The sequence below is a fragment of the Cyclospora cayetanensis genome, unplaced genomic scaffold (assembly GCF_002999335.1).
Source record: "Cyclospora cayetanensis isolate NF1_C8 unplaced genomic scaffold, CcayRef3 CcayRef3_contig_1, whole genome shotgun sequence".
Taxonomy (NCBI): Eukaryota; Apicomplexa; class Conoidasida; order Eucoccidiorida; family Eimeriidae; genus Cyclospora; species Cyclospora cayetanensis.
In genome coordinates, this window is record NW_020312036.1 from 545,593 (window position 1) to 562,219 (window position 16,627).

Below are 16,627 nucleotides of genomic sequence, written 5' to 3' on the forward strand. Positions count from 1 at the left end.
CTACTTGCGGTTCACGGCAGTAGAAAGCTTCTGCATGCGTCCCAAGAGAGCGTCTCTCTCTGCCTCTGCAAGGCATACACATATACACACACTGTATAGGGGTTACTTGGGGACCCCACACTATGCTAATTCGCAATACATTGCCGGAATAGTCTCCTCGCAACGCAGGTAGTTGGCTCCTTCAAAGTTTAATCACTTCAATAACTGCTTTAGGATTCATAGGGGAAGCTGCCGGACCCAACTTCATCACCGTCGTTTGTACAGCACTCTTCAGCTGTTGCTGATGCTTGCGTTGTTGATGGAGAAGGCGCGCGAAGTCTGCCCGCAGCAGCTGTTGACTTCCTTGTAGAAGCCGTACGCGCAACAAGACATCCACAATTGCATCTGGGGGTACACCGCTCCTGTATGCTGATAAACCCATAAGTTTTTTTGTGTTGAAAGAGGCACTGTGGGGTGCAGGTACCATAGTACGGTGCGCTGCGCGTGGGGAAAGAGCTGATTGTGGAGACAGCGACGGTGGAGTTGGCGACTCTTCAACAGTCGAGTAGCTGTTTGGCTTTAGCTGCTGTAGTAACAAAAGTGCCTTGCACACAGAGAGTTCGTACTCTAGTACCCCGTTACTCGTAGGGCCCGTAGAAGGGGGCAACTCGGAGATTTCAGGAGTGGCTGCTACTGCTTTTATCTGTCCATTTCGCGTAGTTGTAACCCCATGCATGGATTTCGCTGCATCCATTCCTATAACTGGACTGGATGTTGTGTCTGGTAGTGCGTCAGTCGTCAATTCCCCTTCCGTACAATGCGTGCCGGGTTGGACGCTTGGCACACTCACGCAGCCATGAGTCTCAGAAGCAGTATTTGGCCACTTCATCAGAGAATCATATGCGGTTTCGTCAGCAATGAATTCCATCTGCTTCTCCATGATGCTTGCAGCAAGTGAAAGGGCTTCGGCATCAGAACTTCCGAGAGTATCGCGGTTTCGCAGCTGCTCCATATTGCCGCAGCACGCATACATTCCGTGCAGACGAATGACAGCCCGAAGACAGCGAATGACACACAAGGATGCACGGAATGCCTCGGAAAGTAGTTCAAATGTATTGGGCCTCAGGCTGAGCTGCTTAAGTCTGGAAAGATCCTCCAGGCACTGTGGGATGGGGTAACTTCGGTCATCTGTACAGGCCTGGGGAGCTCGTGAGACTGGTAGAGAGGATGCACTTGTAGAGATTGCATGACATTCTTCGAGCTTTCGTGTGTTTGGTGCATCGTTTGTGGATTCGTCTTCGTGTCCCTCATGTGGCGGTGCTTCACCCTCGACCAGTTCGAGTATGGCTGAGGGGCGCAGATTGCTAGCAGAAGGATGCCGCTGCTGAGAAGCTATGGGATCTGAAGAATTGTTTGACTGAATCAATAATTCCCTCTCAGTCGTTGCATGATGTGTGGATTCAGTGTGTGAAGGGAGGGTCCCTTGTTCGCTCGGGCCATTGCCAGGTTCCATTTTGTGGCAGGTCTAAGCTTCATAATTTAAGACCCATAACAAGCAATACAAAGACTGTTACTCATTAAATATGTACTGGGCAAAGGAATAGGTGACAAACTGCCGGCAGACACAATTGGATTGTCGTCGGCCCAGCAAAGCCCCGACAGCTACTCTGAGTTGGAACGAGGACGGGAAGACGATCGAGAGCGGAAAGTCGGTAAGTAAGGGGATTTTAAATAGAAGTTCGTTACTACTGATGAGATATCTTCCAGATAGGGACAACATATGTTAGAAGACAAGGGCGTTTGGTGTCACTGAGATGAAAATGGCGTCCGTTCTACCAAACGCCTGGCAATGAGAAAACGATTCGTACCAGTGTGCATTTGCTTGAGGTCTCCGCCTCTCTTATCCTGCCAGCAGGTTGACGGCTAGTAAAGCAGGAACGCTACTGCAGAAGTGTAGGCACAGAGTGATTCCTTGGTGTGACGCCCCAATTGATATGCTATTTTGCTGATTCTACAGTTTACCTGTGCCTCGGGACTAGCTGCGGTATTTTTTCTTGCTGTAGCATGCAGCATGATAGCTTCTTCAGTGGTAAGGAGTGAGCATTATTAGTCGTTTATTTGACTTCAAGCACACCTAGCATTTACTTGTTTTGATGCGCTGGCTAACTGAAAACTGTTGTACCCTTCCGTATACGGCCTTCGCGGGCAAGTGCTTAACTGCAGACTCAACGAGGTTCAATAAAATTATCTAGTGCTTTTCAAGAGAGGTCCCTCCTTCACCTGTATGCTCCCCTTAGGGACCCAAGACCACGTGAGAGGGAGAGCCAGGGTGGGCGTCGTTGCATCATTTATGTGTTCCGAGCATTCAAAGCTGGCTGCATATGTCATTGAGGCGCACGTGTACACAGCACCGTGCCTTACTGTATGAAAGTAAAGCTCCTCTGCAAGAAACAAGATATTACACAATTAGAAAAAGAATTGACTTCTTGGTTTGTCTGTGCGTATGAATATAATAGGTGAGGCAAGAATTGCCCATAGGTAGCTTTGCCCACTACAGAAGTAGCAGATCTTGTGTTTACACATGTTGCGGCGCGGCGCCTAGACTTTGATACGCGCGTTCCAGCGTAGACCTTTCACTGCTTGAATGCTATGGCTGGTGGTTCTAAATCACAGCTACCTCAACCCTTTATCATCTTGTTGCTGGGCTAACGAGGCTTTAAAAGGCAAATTACACGCTGACAAAGATTTTTTTGCAGCTGTACAAGCGGAGTTCGTACTTGTTCCTGACTTCTGAAGATCTGGTAACGTGTACATGGTGGCAGTCAATTGCCCACCGCTTACTAAATGACAGTTCCCAAGGAAGCAAAACCGTGCGTAACAGCGTCTTCTGCTTATTAGCCCTTATGCGCATGTGTGACCCCAGGTTCCTGAGAGTTACTTGCAGAGCTAGAGCTGTGAATTGGGCATGCAGATTGGTTGCACAATGCAGGCACTGTGGAGCACACATTGTGGATGCGTGTAAGAGAGCTGATAAGCTAGCCGAGTCTAGTTACAGTCCTTTCACCCGGGTGAATTGAATCTCCGCCATTTCGTGGATACAAATGGCTCCACACAACGACTAAAGGGGAGACGGCAGTCCAGCTCGTGTTGACATCTTTTTCAACAGAAAGCTACTCAACGCTGCTTCCCGGTAAACATTTCCAGTTCATTTTCCCCTCCTGGCGACAGTGTATATTAAGTTAGGCAAGCGAACCGTAGATGATTCTGTTGATGCACTGCACATTGGGGCGCATATGCCCCCTCTGAGCTGCAGATTAGATCAAGGCGCATGCACGGTGCAGTACAGGTCCTCTCCGAAGACCGAGCACCGGAATGCAGAGTTAGCATGTGTCTCTCAATTGTGCTTTTGACATATAGCTGTCGTTTCTGGTTAGGGCACTTTGAAATACAGTGTTCGTAAGTGTTTCAAATGAAAAAAAATACCTTATTTACCCGTGGGTCCAACAGCACCGATACTGAGCCTTTGGACATCATCGAGGCAGTGCACCTTTAATATCACCGCTCTATATACAGAGCCTGTAGTTTACCCATTTTCTAACTCAGCAAATCATCTGAAGGACTGGCCGATATCATTGCCCTCTGCTCGGGCTCCTTGGCGCTGCCACCGTGGGGCCCCATCCGCCCATTGTGTGCCTGCCGAAACGGGCTATCTCATCCAGTGGTAAAGGCAGAATTCCCATACCTTGAATAATTTGATCTCACAAATTAAGCCGTTATGCGGAAGGACGAGGCCGTGCCGCAAATCTGGACACCCGGGAACGCCCTGATGCCCATCGAGCATCGCCATACGTGCTTAATGGAATTTTAGTGCTTTTTGGTAATCCGCGGAGGACAGCTTCTGAAAGTTGGAATGAGTGAGCTCTTTGCTTTTCAGTGTTCGGACAGCGGCTGAGGCCCGCCGAACAGGCAACTGGGAACGTTATTGACTTTTTCTGCAATGGAAACCCAAGGATCTAGTTGCACTGTCAGCGAGGGCACTTCGCGGCATGATACTCAGATGGACGGGTGTATGCCTCTTTCTCTTGATTCCACTAAGGGGCGACACGGAGCGCCTGAACACCACCCCTGCTCGCCAAGGTCGACTGAAAATGCCAGTTCGCTTGAGTCAAGCCACAATGCTAAGAAAGACTCTGGATCCATTAATGAGGATGCAACAAGATACCGAGAAGCGATTTATGAGTCTGTGGGAGGGTTACCAGATTCTACATCAGGGCGCGAGCATGAGCAGCACCCGGTAAAGCGGCCTGCAGGGACACCAGAGGCAGTCCAAGCGGCCGAGATGTCGGCGGAGACCGTTTGTCAACCTAGAGCAGGTGAGCCACTAGCGTGTACGTTGCCAAGCGGAGCCTACAGGAGCTCTTCTACACAGAGTAAGCGACGGAAGTGCTCCAAAACTGAAGAGGAGCTGGCGTGCGATGATCCTACGGATGAAAGATCAAAAACTGCAGTGGAAGCGAAGCCACATGACATGAATGCACCAGCGGCGGCTGACATGCGATATGGCGACTTGGCCAGGGCCGTCGGTGGGTGGGCTTCAAAAGAGGATAAACCTCCTAACGTAGTGGGAAAAGTTCCTCCGAAAGATCCAAGCACGATGTATCAGTCTGCGTGGATTCTCGCCCCTATGGTGCGAATAAGCACGTTGCCGTTCCGCCTGGAATGTCTCAAGTACGGCGCAGGTGAGGCTCAGACTTTTGCTGCTTGACAAACATCTGGACCATGAGGAACAAGCGAGTTCCTCTGGAGGCCCCTTTTCCACGTAAATATTGAAACATTCGTGACTGTGCGCCTTCTAGACCTCGTTTTTACCGAAGAAATTATTGATTGGAAGCTCCTAGATACGAAGCGGTATGAAAACAAGGATTTCAGCACTATTGGTAGGTGCAGTGAGCCCTAACGCTCGAGGCTTTCTCTACACAGGTAGTGAAGCTAACCAATAAAGTGCAAGTTCTAGCCAACGAGGAGAGCAATGGAATTAGGAGGTCATCTCACATGTGATACACTTTTGCTGAAGTTCAAAAGGCTGTATATATGTTGTGCGGATGCTGCAGAGTATATATGCAAGAATGATCGGCGATGCATCTTCTCAACTTGCGAGCTTGAAGCGGGCAAAGTAGTGCTGCAGTTAGGGACTGCGGATCCCACCCGCGCACTTCAGGCTGCCACAACAGCCCTACAGGTTTGTTTCTCATGGCAACTGTTGACTCTTGAATTTCTGCTGGTGCACATGGCACGTCTTGCGCAATGTGAAAAGAGGATAGCCGACCGCTTCAAGGCATTGCGCATTTCTCACGCTGGAGGCCATTAGGGCATTTGGGCATGGCCATACCTTTTTGAATAGGTTGTCTGGATTGTGTTGGTCAGGACATCGCGGCGGTAGACATTAATATGGGCTGCCCGAAGAGCTTTTCGTAAGTCTGAGGAAGCCAACATATTCACTGTTCCCGCTGTACAGGTCTAAGGTGCACATGCGGTGTGACGCTAATCGGACCGTCAAACAGCCAAAAGCAGTCCTCATTTGTTGCCGCTTCGCTTGTGACACAACATTTTCCCACTAGAACTAATAATGCAGTTTTAATTACTCTCTCGTCCGCCTCGCAGAGTCAAAGGTGGCATGGGAGCGGCATTACTACAAACCCCAGACTTGGCGATGGATATTCTGAAGACCCTTACTCGGAATCTTCCATGCCCAGTGACTTGTAAGATTCGCCTTCTTGACAGCATAGAAGAGGTGCGTGCATTGCGCCCGAAACCAATCTCTGCACGCTATTTTTAAGGCCAGTAATACCCTCGTTGCATTTGTTGGTTGATATAAGCAAGTAGGGGCTAGAGATGCGTGGTTACGAGAGGCATCGTTACTCGTCGCAGCAGCCGAAGTATCTAGGCTCTGAGCTATCTTCCTGCTTCTCTTGTACTTCCTCAGACTGTGGACTTCGCGCGCAAATGTGAAAGTGCCGGAATAGCAGCCATTACAGTTCATGCAAGAGTACGGTGACAGACGTGCACTCCCCTTACTTCTGTTCTTTGCCTTTAACCGTAAAAGGCTCAAATAACTTGCTCACAATAGAATCTTATGATCGAAGACTCTGTTGCTTGTTCAGAAACGCCACGAAAGGCCTGCCCACAGGGCGAATTGGCAAGTCTTTCCGGTACGTCTGGAACCGAGCCTAGTCTATTGCGCCTGCATAACTTTGGTGGCGGACCAGCCTGACGGATATATTATTGGAAGCTTAACTTGATGGAAAGATCTGTCACTGCGCTTGCCACGCCTCCTTAACCGGGTTTATTTCTGTATACTGACCACATTGGGTATGAATTACTTCGGCAATCCGGACCGGATTGTGGCATTTCGCACTGCTTCTTGTGCCTACACAGACACTACGGAGTGCCCTGAAGATCCCACTGATAGCAAACGGTGACTTCCTCTCTCCTGAAGATGCAGTTCTCTTCCAAGTAGGCTTGCGAACGTGGAATCCGCTCAAAGTTAATGCAGTTGTCCGCAGGTGCCAGGAGGGACACCACGTTCACGTGTCACGAACCCAGAACCAGACTATATCGACATCCGACAATCATATGCGAAACTCACGTGGGACGTTGCATTTTCTACTTCGTGGATCATAAAACGGTTGCTGCTATTGTTTCACTGATCAATGTACCATGTCTTGTTGCACACAGCAGTTGCCCGTCTTTTGCTGCAGGATACCTACGATATTCACAGTCTAATGTTCGCTAGAGGGGCCATGTGGAACCCAGCTCTATTCTCTCGCAACCCGCGCTTGAGACATGAGAGGACACCCGAATGCGCTGTAACGCGTGCGACCATTTTTCAAGACTACATTAAGCGTGTATGCTTGCTGTTTTCGTGTAGCGCATATTGTGAGCCTCACCGTTATTCATGCTAATCGTGCATAGTCGAACATCGTGACATTGTTGTGTGGATTGTTATTCCATTCACCCTTGTGTTGTTTGCAGGCAGTGTTATGCGGAGCCCCGTACCAATCGATGAAGTTTACTCTTCAAGAAATGACTGCACGGGTATGAGCATTTCGGACAGTAGATTGCTGGTGCTTTCATCCGCTGTTTTATAACCGCTTAAAGTCTACGCACTACTTTTTCGGGCTGCCTCCTGCACTTTCCTGCATTGTTACGGCAAAGCGGAGATTGCGATTTCTCATTGATTTTTCTTGACAGGAAAGCGATCGGGACCTCAAACTACGGCTGGTAGCCGCAAATTCGACTGCAAAGATTTGTAGTGTATTTGGTTTAGATGATTTCTACGATGGTTTTGATCATGTCCCACACGCCAATACGCTTAATTACTACAAATACGTTGATCTGTCATGAGCCAAAGGTGCCTCAAGTTTCGGCTTTTGTTTGAGGCGCCTGTTGTTTTTATGCACTGAGTCCTCATCGCAAAAGTCAATGGATGAGAGGGCGGTTTGACAAGGCATTGCGACGCTGTCAGTCATTTGAGCGTATCCTTAACTCGTTTTAACCCGGCAGCAGCCAGTGGCTGGGCTGGCGCTGCCATTTTTCATTTCAGACCGTTTTATTTCTTTTTTAGAGGATAGAGTACTTTTAACATTGGGTCTTCTATGCACATGGCTGTCATGACCAGCTGAAAGGAGTACATGTACACTAGAATGAAGACATTGATATGAGACAGCCACTGAAGGAGTGCCCTTTTGGGGAACGCTTGGTTTCGGGGCACCCTAGGGCTCCCAGTGATAGCTATGTTAGCATAAGTCTCCAGAAATATTTGGTGGAGAGGAATTTATCAGAAATTCGTCGGCTGAATCCCTCCTATCCCCCGGCAGCTTTGCCCGTGTGCAGCGGATTACCGCATATCCCCTCTCACATAATGCTCACAGTCCAAGGGTTGTCGCATATATAGGGCAACCCACTCTTTGGGACCCTTGCTGGGCTTGCTCTCTCCATCTTCTTGCACGTGCAACGGGCTTGGGGATGCGGTGCTAGGGTCTGGTTTAAGGAGGTGATCGCCGTCATCCGGTACGGGCAACTGCCTTTTTCCTTGCAAAAGATTGTCGACAACTCTTATTCGGATAAGCGTTCTTTCTGATGCATGTGGCGGCTCCTTCATTTGTACTTCTATGGCCAATGGTATGCATCCTGCAACACAAAGTCAATGCCAGCTAAAGCACCGCCCTGCATCTACACTGCTGTGGATCCACGTGGTAACATGCGCCTGAAACAAAGCAAGTTTTTGGCATCATTAAAAGTATGCATCTTGTTTCTTGTTGAGCTTAATTTTCAATGTTAATGCTACCTTGAGTTGTTTCAGCTGGAGTCCCAAATATTGAACCGGTGCGCGCGTCAATCGCAACGCCTGCAGGTAGCGTCCTGCAAGAAAGTAGTGTAGTGATGAGCAAATAGTCCTTTAAGATTATGGAGTTACTTCAAGGAATCTTTAAAACAGTACCGCCAAGAGCATTCTCTGAACCGGAGTATGTGTAAGATCCACTAAAGCTTACGAAATGGGCTTGAAGTACAGGTGCTCTGGGCCTTGTATCAAAGCAGGAATGGCAAAGAAATCCCCCTTAAGCACGGTTATACTTGAATTGACACCGTAGGAGAAACGGTTGGGATATCTCAGTCGGTTCCGTTCTGTGTCCCAGTGTTCACAGTTCCGTCCAAAGGTGCCCGGTTTGCAAATGCAGCTTCACACAGGATATTGCCCAGTGAACGGCAAGTACACAGCATCACACCAGCAAGTATGGGTCCAAATCAAAAGCGCTTTCTACTGGAGAAAGTAGAAAAAAGCTGCTCAATTGCTCAGGGAGTCGGATGGTTGAATCAGCTAACAATTTATTGGGTTAAGATTGTGATGTGCGCCTTACATTCCATGCTTTGGAACACCTCCATTCCTGCATGGCCTTCCATAACAGACAACATCGACGTCCGGGCACTCGAACGGTTCTGCCAGGCCAATAACTTGTTTTTGTTGTCTTTTTTCTCCTCGCATGCACACAGTGGTCTTCTCAGTCCCATCTGGGACTCTGCTAAGTATATGAACGGCAACCCACTTAGTAGGCTTTGCCGTCGGCAACATCATTGGTGCTTCTATTCGATCATCATCCGATATGCATAAAAGCCTATGACATGCGTCTTGCCCACCAGCCGATGACGAAATCAGCCCTACTTGTCTTTTCACGCACCTGCCCCGGTAACGCACCTAATAATATCCATACCTCACTAGGCAATCAGACCCTGTTGATCGGCCAACATGCACAGCGGTCAACTGTAGCCGGGATAGACTCCAGCTGTTTAATATGAACTAGAAACATCAGTAGATGTTAGACATAGAGTGCCAGAGTCTCACTGAGCATAATCAAAGTCATTCTGGAAAACCATAGGATGACCTGAGCTTTTTCCAATCACACTTGCTTCGGGGTTGCTCTCTCCCATATCGTGATCCCGAAGTGAGGCAAAACGGCCAGATACCCAAGGTGGAAGCGTGCACTGCTTGTCGTCTTGAGCATCAGTATGCTTCCTGCCAAGATCAACAGATAGATTCCCCTTTGGAGGTTCTCTCTGGAGTTGCAGACTTACATGGTTTGTGCTCAAAAAGCAACAAGTGACAACCTCAAAGCCTCCAAAAGACTCAGTAATGACACCTTGTCACAGCAGCCGCTTGAATTGCCAACTGGGGATTCTCTTTACCTGATTGGCTTTCTTGTCCATAAGCTTTCAATTACATACCAGCCAGTATCTTCAATTGCGGCTAGCAATAAATCCACGTAGTAGTTTTCTGAGAGTCAAGCACAGAAGACGGTGTATTGCACTGTTTGCTTACTACATGAATTTGGTATATGGCTTGAAGAATTGCGGGCTCTCGTGCTAACCTGTTCGCTGGTAGAGTGCTTTCAAGCCTTGCGCTGACACGCCGGTACGGATGGGCTCATAAACTGGGGGCAATATTGATTTAAATAAGCGTACGCGCCGAAATGTCTCCATGCAGCTAGGAAGGAAAATTTGGGGAATGCTAAACAGTGAGTACCTAGCATCTTTTATGGCGACCCAAAGTGTCTCATTGGGGGATTGCAGATGCGTCGTGGCTGAGCTGGTTTTTAGGCCTATTCCTTAGAGCAAGCTAGCTGGCGCTTCCTGCTCCTGTGAACTGCTGCGTATACAGCACGAATGATCGTAGCACTCTGTGTGTATATCTCACAGATAGGGCCGAAGTAGTCCAAGGCAAGCTCCAAGCCAACAACGTTCCGACAACCGTAGTCACGCCGAACGGTATTTGTGATCCCAGGGGTCGTCAGGAAGAAGTGATGATTCATAAGCTGTTTAACGCCTGTTCCTGGAGAATGAGCCAGCGTGTTCATTTCGTTTATCTTCTCATGGATGGTTCGTATTGGCTGCGTGTCCTCATCTACCGTGGATATGCGTGTGACGGAGTGAATTGGAGGCGCTGACTTGGTGTCTGCCTTACTGCGAATGCGCCTGATATGGGATCATTCACATGCAACAGTAAGGCTTACCTTTGCCTTAATGCATAGGCGACTCAGCTTTGACAAAAAATAGGAAAAAGAACACTGTGTCTTCCCATGGGTCGAGTTCATTTCTTGCCCTGGAAGCTGTATATAGTGCGTAGTCTTTAGTATGGAAGATACTATAGGTACAAGGCTAACTAGGATTTGAGGGGCTAGTATCAATAAAGCTCATATTCTTCTAGTTTTGCGAACCCGCAAAGGCTTTTTATCTCAACCAGGTTCAAATCGGATGTGAGCAGCTGCTCTAAGCATACCTCAACGCCTTTTTTCTCCAAGATGGGTCCCATGTCAAGAAATATGGTAGCGTTTGGACGTTAACGGCAAATGCACCAATTATATATGTAAGTAAGCGCTCAACAATATGCGGAAATGCATTGTTTCTTTCATCATAAACAGCCTCCGCTTCGGTATACGGGACCGAAATGCAAGCAGCAATTGGACGGAATGATTCGTCAACTTGGCAAACATCTGCTCAACACAAACAATTCTCAAGACAAGGCTCTGTATCACGGCTACAGATTTGGCCTTTGTGTTGCACAGCACCCATGGTGTTGGCCGGTGCAGTCCCACTTTATCCGCCTGTGAACATCGAATCTTTACTGTTGTGAATGGTCACTTTATTGTAGTACCAATAGTGAACTGAGTCATGCAGAGAGGCTTACGATTTGTCTCCTCATGCGCGTTCTTGGCGGTGCGAAATAGCAAAAGGATATCCGTGTTTTCCAGGATTCCTAACGGCTGATGTCCTTTCCGGTTTTCTACGCGAAAAGGTGGTATAGAACACAGACCGCACCGACCCATTGCACCATTGGTTTGCCTGCACAAAACAAGGTCGACATTGGTTGCCCTATGAAGCAAGCTCTCAGCTTGCATGCCACAGGACAGCCATAGATTCTCAGCGCGTATTATAGCTGCACTCTTACTCATCGCCGTTGATTTTGATGACGAGAGGACCACGCAGGTGGTTAACCATAACTCTGCGCTGTAGCCACCATAGTGCTGCCGGCACAACGTCACTTTTAAAGAACCGCCGCACATGGGTGAAGCGCAGAGCCTTTTGCACTTTCTGGATATCATATATGCCTGCAGTATCGTTCTCTAACTTGGACGGGCTGGGGGCATTGATTGAGGAAGGTTGTGACGCAGTGGATTGCGCCTGCTCCAACTCAGTTTCTTTGATATTCCAGAGCTGATCGCTGAGGTTTGAAAGTTGGGTCTCGAGGGGATGAGAAAAGTCGGTGACCACCGCTCGCACTCGGAATGGTAAGAACACCTCACTACGCTCACTCACTTGCGGAACCATGGTGAACCCAGGAACTGCTTGGGGGAGATCACTGGCTAAGAGGGGTGTCGTAGCAATTGGCTTTACTTTCCTTCTGCCGCCCTCCTGAGGATCCGTTACGCTAACTAATCGCCTTTGTCTATTGGAAGAAAGATATGATAGTCGCTGGGATCTTAAGGCGAAGCTTGGACCAAATACAGGCCTGGGCGTTCGCTTTGCTTGCTGCCCGTTCATCTGACGTGGCTGACTGTGGACGGGGCTGTGCAAAATATGAACTTGACATAGGTACTTTGATTGGGAGCAAACATGCAAAGTCTGGTCCTGATCTTTCCATCCCTTCTTTTCAGAAGCCTCTAGCATGCGGCGTTCTTGAGCAGAAGGTTGGAGCATTCTGAGTGTGTGTGCCATAGCCTCGGATGCTGTAACCATTATCGACTGAGAATTTGGATTAGTAGACGCCATAGCGTGAGAAATAGGGCCTTCCAGCCTAAGGAAGGTCCCTTGTTGTAGTATTACGAGTGAAAAAGCACAAAGCACGAAAAAATTAGGCCTCTTCAGACAAACAGGAAGGCTGCTTGCCGTTGAGTGAGACACAGTGGCAAAATTGCTGGAGAACCATCTTATACAGCCACTCATTGTCATTCTGCCGCAAGCTAAGCTGATTATAGTGCAGTGGCCGGGCGATTAGGCTACAGAGGACACGGATATGTGTGGGTAATAAGATGGTTGATGGGCCTTCCCTCCCCCCGTTTGTTGCGTGTGTATATGTGGGTGTGTATAGGGCTAGATAGTGCACAGCTCACTAAAAGACTGTTTCTCCTGTGCTTCTGTCTATCATTCAAGAAAAAGCTGCTCGCTGCGTAGGTATAGACTCCGGAAAATTGTAGAAGGTAGGCCGTGTGCAAGGGTCTTGCGGGGCTCAGCGTGGAATGGTGCAAATGAAAGATTGCGAATGCCCAGTCACGAAGTGTCACGTGCCTCATAAGCAAGTGAGAGCGTATCCTTGATGAACGTTTACAATAAAGCAGTTTTAGACGGCGCCTTGCCTCGGTTCGACTGCATGCAGCCCGTGCATCGCGGGAGGTGCAGCGTCCCCCGGGGCATCCTCAACCAGCGAGGGAAGCAGGGTGATCTTTCAATGCATTCGTCGTTGCCGCGTACTTCGGACTCCCTCTACATGTTATTTTATTAGCTAATGCTAACTGCTTCCCGACTTCCTACGTAGAAGAGACATGCACATGCTGGCCAATTGGCCCATGTGTTTTTATCCAAGCAAACCATTGGACCTTGTCTCACCGCTCCTCGTGGCTGTGTTCCTCACATCGACACTTCATTGTCCATGTTAAAAGCTTTACACTGGTTTCCTATTATCATCTAAATGAGAATAACTAGGGGTGTAGATCTTTGAACCTTGCCCCCAGTTTTTGCTCCTCTGGTAACCAAGCGAGCGGTGACCTACCGCCTCCGGTGAGCATCTTCATGCAACATGAGCTGTGCAATTACCAGGATATTGCGATAGATAAATTCAGGGTAAGTAATGTGATTCTTCCTTAAGCAGCTCACACAGAAGGGCGAAGCAAACATCCTCGGGCATAAGGGGACACTGCATTTTTTTCTGAGTAGCCATGACACCATGTAATGAACGCGAGGCTGGAATACCATGAGAAGCAAATGTTTTGCTTGTTAGTTTTTTAGCACTCTCAGCAGGCAGGTATGAATGAAATCGCCCTCTCTCCGCAGTTCGACGATGGCAGATCCTTCTCAATGGATTCACCCGCAGAAAGCGACATCTCTGTGGCTACGTTTCGCGTGTGCTTTGTGTAGGTTTTGTTCCAAACACTGGGTCAAGACTGTGAACAACCTTGGGCGGTGCATTGAGCAGCGGATACCCTCTGTCTGTATATACTCCTGCGCCACTCTTCTCCCTGTCGTCTATCCGCGTACCCCTAATTCCTAAAAAAGGACCATGGAGGTCTCAAGCTCATTGGCTAAATCTTGGAGGGGATTATTCCTGTGGCTATCAACTCATTGTGTTGCTCGTTCGGCTTTGATAAAGGATGAATTATTAGGAGAGCACTGGCCAACGCTGGCCGTCATGGTGATGTGGCTCCTAGCCGAGCTTATTCCGAAGTTCTTCTGCCGAAGAGCCACAAACTCCCTACCTCAAGGATTGATTCTCGGATATGTGCTTACTGGAATTGTTTGTCAAAAAGCATTATTTGTGTACGTCGGCACAGGTTCTTCCTAGCCTCATACATCTGTCAAAGAAACACATGGGGCCTGTCCTAAATACCTAGGTCTGCAACTACGGTTCGTGGACCCAACTCGTCGTTTTCCTGGAGTGCAGACATGCATACTTGGCTATTTACATAATAGTTGTCTTCTGGTGTGAGCAAAGATATTCGGTGTGATTTTTGGCAGTGGCTGTGCCTGTGTGTATGGTGATTCAGCTCCAGCGGTTTCTCTGATCCAGCAAAGTTTGGGCTCTCCCTGGCCCTGGCAGATACAAGCAAGCTATCTCTGCTATTTTTTCTCTTACCTGTAAGTTCAAAGGAGGCCTGACTGTGGGAGTACTCAATATGCAGCGAACGTGTCCCAAGTACATTGCCGCTGACGTTTAATTGTATTGCTGCACACCTTGAAACCAGACCGTCGTTTTCAGTTCCTCCTTGCTCTTCTTCCATGTTCTTTTCTTTCTTATGGCTCTTGGATGCATATACGTACACGAGGCAGGCATGCCTTGCGTTCTGGTTGTTTCGCAGGTGGTAGAACTGGTGTTGCTGTTGGTGATCGACTCCTTGCTACAGCTGTTGATTCTGCAGCAGCAATTACCAGCGCCACCGGAGCTCACTGGCATGTATCACATGCTGCTGCTTGCAGATGTGCTGTTTGTGGCCTTGTCCCTTCTGCTTTATGTGTTCGGCCCGTGGCAATCCAAAGAGAGCACACCTCAAACGCAGTTGCCGGAGCAAGCCACACCACAAGGGAACACTACAGTTGTTAGAGGCGGAACGGCTCGAAATGTGAAAGCACTGGCTACGTCTGCAGAAGGAATAGTGCCTCAGGACGACGAAGGAGAGCTGCTGGCGAAGTTCTTGTGAGGCTCCCTCTTGATATTTGTCGGGTGGTCTCTGTGGTTACTGCTTTTTCCGCTTTATGTTTGTTTATTTCCATTTCACGAGCCAGTGTGGCAAATGACTGGCATGGGTCTAATGGACCTGTACTATTCTTTGCATTTTTGTGTTGCATGTAATAGTCGTATGGACATAGCTGACTATTGTGTTGTTCATCCACCAGGTATCCAAACTGCACCGACAAGCAGTCCTCCACAGAATTATATAATGCTCACCGACGTTGGCACAGGAGTGACAAGAAGCCTACTACGAGAGAAGCTGGCCGACACAACACTGTAGAAGTCTCCTCAGAGGCTCTATTGGAACATATATTGCTTTCTTTAGCTACAATTTTCTTGAAACAGGAAAGCGAGCCTAGCGATGGTCTAATTCATGACGGTCGTGACGAAGAAAGGTTTCCCACGCAAGTCAGAATGAAGGAAGAAAGTCAGCCATGCAAATCAGCAGCTGACATAGCAGAAAAAATTGGAAATCAAATACGGTTTACAGATGCGCTCAATGAAGCATCTGGAAGCTCACATCGCGCTCACTATGATCAAGATGGCTCCTCACCACTCCGGGTCTCGCCATTAGAGCGGACCAAAAGACGCACCGATGCACAGAGGGCCTTGCAGGCTGCTAAAGCATCTGAAAAATCCGACATGAGTACATCTGGGCGTCTATCGTGCCCACAGACTTCCGTGGACGCGCCAAGTACCGTTGAGGGCAAGCCTCCAACATATGAAGGAACGGAGGTACCCAGCCTTACGGTGAAGCCGCTATTTTTGGTTAGAACCGCAGCACCGCTGACGGAGGACTCAGTACGCGAAATCGCTGCAATATCTACGCCAAGTGCACAACATTACAAAGCTCAGATGGACGTGGCACGTAAGGGTCTCCTAACATACTTGAGGGAACAGACGACTAAAGCCAACGAGGAACGTGCTCAGCGGGCTCGACAAGCGAATGGGGCTTCAAATGCTGGAGGGAACGGTAAGCGTGTAATTGCCGGAATCCCTTATGGTAGGGCCAGAGCAACTAGCCAGTCTGCACCCACGAGGTCTTAGGACCAGAGCTATGGTCTCAGCCCAGGGGAAGCACCACTCAGCTGGGCGAAAGAGTCACTGTCTCGGTTCTGTTCCTCAGGAAGCCGGCAAATGAAAGGAGCACCTGGAACTCCAGCTGGTATCAGTAGCGTTTCGGCTGGGATGGCACCTCAGGCTGAGCCATTGCAGAGCAACAGCAACGGAGTGATGGTGGTAGATATCACAGACGGAGGAAAAGTGGGGGAGGAGGTTTGTGCAGCGCTCGCAAGCCTTGTGGGCCGCCCTCCACCCAGCCGAAAGCGTGCTTCCGTAGACAGCAGCATTAGCAGCACTGTGGCATCCACGCTTTACAACAGCCAGGGCATTCACCCCAGCGAATCAATCTACGAACGAGCAGTAGATCCACTGGCAAACAGGGCCCTAAGTGGACAGCCGAGTTTGGCGGTCCTTGAGAGACAGCAGCAGACCCAAAAGTTGGAAGAGCCGCTCGACACAACGCTCATGCGGAGCGATAGGGGAGATCACGGCCGGCGGGTGCCCTTGTGTAAGCGCAGTACAAAAGTGCTGACGGTACCCCTTGAGCCTGGCCTACCAGTAGTAGTCCAGGCTCCCCCGTCTTCAGACAGTGAG

The 16,627-nt window shown here is 49.0% G+C and overlaps 3 protein-coding genes across 3 annotated transcripts; 1 reads left to right on the forward strand and 2 right to left on the reverse strand.

The window, feature by feature from the left end:
- Positions 1 to 1,492, reverse strand: LOC34618492. The gene is made up of 2 exons (XM_026336667.1): positions 206 to 1,492; positions 1 to 63 (listed from the first exon to the last, which is right to left on the reverse strand). The coding sequence occupies exons 1-2, from the start codon at positions 1,490 to 1,492 to the stop codon at positions 1 to 3; spliced, it is 1,350 nt and encodes a 449-aa protein (XP_026192452.1).
- A 2,484-nt stretch (positions 1,493 to 3,976) lies between these two features.
- On the forward strand, positions 3,977 to 7,383 carry LOC34618493 (tRNA-dihydrouridine(20) synthase [NAD(P)+]-like). The gene is made up of 11 exons (XM_026336677.1): positions 3,977 to 4,718; positions 4,836 to 4,916; positions 5,091 to 5,218; positions 5,404 to 5,450; positions 5,641 to 5,770; positions 5,963 to 6,025; positions 6,141 to 6,188; positions 6,415 to 6,492; positions 6,738 to 6,884; positions 7,012 to 7,074; positions 7,231 to 7,383. Exons 1-11 carry the CDS (start codon positions 3,977 to 3,979, stop codon positions 7,381 to 7,383), a joined length of 1,680 nt encoding a protein of 559 aa, XP_026192462.1.
- Positions 7,384 to 7,876: 493 nt separating this feature from the next.
- On the reverse strand, positions 7,877 to 12,300 carry LOC34618494. The gene is made up of 8 exons (XM_026336697.1): positions 11,480 to 12,300; positions 11,219 to 11,373; positions 10,811 to 11,024; positions 10,162 to 10,506; positions 9,380 to 9,550; positions 8,898 to 9,203; positions 8,327 to 8,400; positions 7,877 to 8,169 (listed from the first exon to the last, which is right to left on the reverse strand). Exons 1-8 carry the CDS (start codon positions 12,298 to 12,300, stop codon positions 7,877 to 7,879), a joined length of 2,379 nt encoding a protein of 792 aa, XP_026192482.1.
- Positions 12,301 to 16,627: the final 4,327 nt, after the last annotated feature.